This window comes from Plectropomus leopardus, unplaced genomic scaffold, assembly GCF_008729295.1.
Source record: "Plectropomus leopardus isolate mb unplaced genomic scaffold, YSFRI_Pleo_2.0 unplaced_scaffold3942, whole genome shotgun sequence".
Lineage (NCBI taxonomy): Eukaryota > Metazoa > Chordata > Actinopteri > Perciformes > Serranidae > Plectropomus > Plectropomus leopardus.
In genome coordinates, this window is record NW_024643150.1 from 1 (window position 1) to 4,864 (window position 4,864).

At 35.5% G+C, this 4,864-nt stretch overlaps 1 protein-coding gene across 1 annotated transcript; it reads left to right on the top strand.

Annotated features, from left to right (window-relative positions):
• Positions 1-2,017: 2,017 nt before the first annotated feature.
• On the top strand, positions 2,018-4,702 carry LOC121938998 (protein FAM98B-like; the record flags this gene model as incomplete). Its single annotated transcript, XM_042482150.1, has 6 exons — positions 2,018-2,161; positions 2,401-2,507; positions 3,804-3,929; positions 4,065-4,321; positions 4,415-4,495; positions 4,586-4,702. Coding segments are annotated over exons 1-6 (732 nt in total), but the record flags the coding sequence as incomplete, so codon positions are not given.
• Positions 4,703-4,864: the final 162 nt, after the last annotated feature.

Below are 4,864 nucleotides of genomic sequence, written 5' to 3' on the forward strand. Positions count from 1 at the left end.
ACTTCTGCATAAGGTTTAAGGAAGAAACATCTTGAAGCTACACAAGCGGAACAAACAACTGTAAAAGCCTAGCTGAAGTTTTAAATCAAAGCTAGTGCTTGTTGACACAATAATACTGCATAAAACACTGTTGATGTGCGCAATCAGCTCCATGGAAGCAAACATTAGCTGCAGTGCCTGCATCAGCAACACCTGTGATGGTGCTGAGAGTGCTGAGTGTGTCATATTATGTCCTGTGGGTAATGGGAACATAAATATTACACATACTGATCATAATGAAGATAAAACATCACCGCCACTAAAAGGCCCCCAAATTATTAGGTCCCTGTCGACCAGCGGATGTACACTGATGTAAATACATCCAGAGAGCAAGAGTGATAAATGAAGCTGGGTTTGTGTTTGGCTGCTACTAACTTTACATATCCATATGATTATGTGTCTAAGGAGAGCTGTTTGAGGGGTGCGCTAATAGTGGTCGCTACAGTAAATCAGTAAATTCTCACAAAAGTATCAAAAGTGATTATGCAGAATATATGTACATACAGTATTGTCTGATTTTATTAAAATAATTAATATGTAAGCAGCATTTTAATTTTGGTAGAAGTGGAGTGAATAACTGTATCCAGTGCTTCACTAGGCCATATCTCACAGACTAGGTCTTAAATAAATGTAGTGCATAAAACTGAAACAGTAACTCCCCCTTAAATGTTAATATTAAAGAGCTTCAAATAAAAATTCTGATGAACACAAACCTCAGAACTGCACTTAATTGTAGAAAATGAGTTAAAAAATCTGAGTACTTTGTTTTACTCTCCACCTTTGCAGTCAGTTGCAAAGGCAATGTGCAGTGATAGTGATATTTCATTATCAGTTAACAGGACTCTAGATCATTTTTGACCTCTAGTGGCTCCTGGTGGACAAACGTGTTAAATACATCAATTTGTTCCCCACTGGTAGATTTCTTGATCAAGGAATAAAATAACGAGGTTATTGTGAAACATTGTACCAGTATCACAGTTTTTTCTTTTAATCAAAAGAGAAAGTTTCTTGTCAGGGAAGAAGAGGCTGCGGGAGAGTCAGTAAAAACAACAATATCAATCCATTGTGTGCTGAGGATAGTACTTCTGACAGTTTCAGCTTTAGAAACTTTTCTTTAAATCCCCTACTTACCAAGTCAGTTACATCTTTAAAATCACATTTTAAAATGTTTTATATTTTTTAAAAGCTTATAATTCATAAAAACACAGTACTATCATTTTCAGCATGTCTTATCTGTTTATTTTTATTACCATCTTATATTATTTCTGGGCACCTTATCTTATTTTATTTTTGTGTGAAGCACTCTGTCCCTTTGTTTTGTGTATAGATAAAATTATTGTTAAAGCATTTTTAGAAATGTAATTAAATTAAAACAAAAACAAAAGTCTGAAAGGCACTCAAGGAGGAAAGTAAATGCACATTTGCAGGTGAGACTCTCCACCTGGTTGTCTTTCATAGAGCAGTGTACCCTGAAAATGGTATATTTCAGCAACTGATTGGCATCTTCCTATCATTATTTCTATTATTGTTGTTGTTGTTATTACTTTACTCACAATCTTAATTTAAAACATAGAAATGCTTTAAAATGATAAAATACATGGTAATTTATAATGTATAATATCCCCTTTTTCCTTTCCGGTTTTGGAATATATTTCTCCCTATGTTCTGCTTATTGTTTCTAATTGTATTAAAATGAAATAATTGGATGTTGAAATTTTTTTTTTTTTTGTACTTTTTTTAAAAAACAGATGGCGATTTTGCATATAGCCCCTTTTCTTTCTTGTAATTTTTATACATCTTTTCTCCATGTTTTTTGTAATGTTTCTATTTAGTTCAAATCGTTTGTCGTGTATTTATTTTATAACTCAATGTTAAGTGAATTATTGTTTTTATTAAATTATTATAGACGCAGTACACACTCCGGCCAGCGGGCGGCGGTGTGTGATCTTCCCTTAAACACTGTGAAAAGAGGAAGCACCATTTGTAAACCTTGTTGTAAACACGCTTGAACTTTCACGAGTTGGTGAATCTAACTGGATGTTACAGATTAATGTTAATTGTTTACCTTTATAGTGGCTATGGAGAGGAGCGTAGGGACAGTTTCAGCCATTAAAGCTTTAGGGTAAGTAACTGTGTCCTTGTTTGATGCGTACTCACCTACTTTCATTTACAGTTATAACGTTAGCAGCACATTTAAAGCTAGTGTTTGCTCCATAATGACAAAAATATGGATAAACACTTCACTCCTTTATTAAATTTAAATTTAGCATTAAAATCATGCCTTTCCGGTGTATAATGATATCCTATAAGCAGAGCTGCAGCAGGTAATAGTTTCACCTGTCGTCTCTACTTCCTGCGTAGGTACCCGGGCAGCTCGTGCCTCTCACGGTGCACCTGTGATGAACTTCCCTGTCCGCTGCTCACCTGGCTGACTGCTCAGCTGAGGACCGTCTGTTCGGAGCTACAAGGTTTTTATTATTATTATTATTAACAGCAGTCTGTTGGACACTGCGTCGTCTGTGGTGTTTGATGCGGTCCAGTCAGACCTCAAGAGTCATCAGGTGGTGACTTTTCCTACCTGCACACATTAGAATAACATCAAGATCTGTTAAAGGCGATTTTAGGTTATTTATTTATGTGTGACGAGACATAATATGTATTATAACTTTGTCCACGTTTTAAAACATATGTAAAACAATTGTGTGTATATATATATATATATTATATATATATATATATATATATGTACATAGGGTTGATTTCTTTGTGTTTCTTTTTGGGATGGACTTCTGGTTGTTAAGGTAGAATAAAATAAGACTTTAAGTTGTTCCAAAGACATTCACTATAAATAGCAAAATTATAAAATAGATATATCGTTACTATTCGTACATTAATAATAAAATGAAAAAGACTTACAGTCTTACTGTTTAGGATTTTTAAGGCAGATCCCATAATATAAACATTTTGATAGTGATATATTGATTATTTTTGTTGTTGTTGTTTTCCACAGAAACACATACATTTTTTTTAATATAAGGATCCCTAAATTGTGTCCCCTAGTATATATATTAATCAGAACATTGACAAAATAAACCATGTATATGATATTCCTGTACTGCAATTTCGATTTACTTATTGGCCAGCATGTACTGTACATCAATACTATTATTTCTGCAATATGCTAATTTCGATTGGTACATCATTTTACCTCTACATATAAATACAAGAGCTATACAGTATACAATACATGCAGATTAAAGGAAGATGCCAATCACAAATAGTTGCTGCAATATACCGTTTTCAATGTATACTGTGGTATGAAAATTAACGATTGTCATACTGTGTACATTTACTTATGCAAGGTATTGAAAAAAGGCAACCAGGTGGAGAATCTAACCAGCACATGTGCACGTGTCCATTTTTAAAATGCTTTCAATTTCTGTTTCCCTTCCTTTAATGGTCATTTTACCAGACAATACTACTACTACTAATACTACTACTACTACTACTAATAATAATAATAATAATTGCCTTATACCATGCTGCCATGATATTGCCTGAGACAGTTATCATACCTTTAAAATTTCATACCATAATCACAAATGATGGTACAACATGTAAATGAAAGTGCAGAGTACTGTGTACAATATAATACTGTATTACACTGCACAGAATTGTTTATGGATGCATTTTAACAGAAAGCACTTCTTGAGATTTTCTGTATTAATGAAATCGGCTTGTCTTCCCTTTTTTTTTTTTACCAGACTCAAACATGACAGGTGACGTCCTTCTGGTGGGAGAGCTGAGAAATTTACTGTCAAGCATGTTTTCTCCCCTCGCTGTGCTGACCTCAGAGGTGCTGGAGCCATCCAGCCTCAACAAAATCACTGGTGAGAGAGAATAATAGTCCGGCGGGCTCTGTTGTAGTGTGCTGTGTTGAAGGTTTTAACAGATGATTGTGTGTCATCTGCTCAACTTTTTAAAAGAAGGGTGTATAATCTTGAAATTATCATTCAATCCTTTAGAGTTTCTTGTATCAGAATTGCAAGCAGCTCGAATAATGAAGCATAAGGAAATGCATCCTGAGGAGAATACAACAGGAGACGAGTCTGAAAAAGAGCAGCGAGTTGAAGATAACAGACTCACAGAGTTTTCTCAGGAATATGAAGATGATGATGATGACAAAGACAGAAGGAACGCGGAGATGCAGGCAGAGTGGACATTGCTGCTGCACGCTCTTGACATGGACTCCTCCTCTCAATTCACAGATGTGATGTGTGAGGTGAGTTTGACATAAGTGACTGACATATGTCATGACTACAAACTGAGAAGAGCTGAGTGGGTTTTCTAAATGTGGATTTAAATTTGAATGCAGGTTGAGTCGAGGCTTGCTCGTCTACCATCTGGAGGCATGACAAACCCACTTCTTAACCGCAGCCTCAGCTCAGAGCAGTGGGTACGTTGCCACAGCCATTAGCAGGTCATTAACCATTATATGTAATCTACCATGAGTATTTAACCCCCCACCCCCTTCTCTGTTTTCCAGATGCAAGTTAAAAAGATCAATCGAGTTCTGTCAGAGGACTATCAGTGTCGCCGACAGATGATGATCAAACGCTTTCAGGTTACACTCGAGTCATTTGCATGGGGAGAAAAACAAAAGGTAGGCATGTTTGATGGTTTCATCTCACTTTAAACTCACTGTAAGAATAAAACAGTCCAAAATATCAGCTGGCAACATTGTTTTATGTAACAATTTAGCCAGCTGATATTTTAGGCTGTTTTGACTGGAGAGTGTGAATGTCATAGATGTAACATTCATATT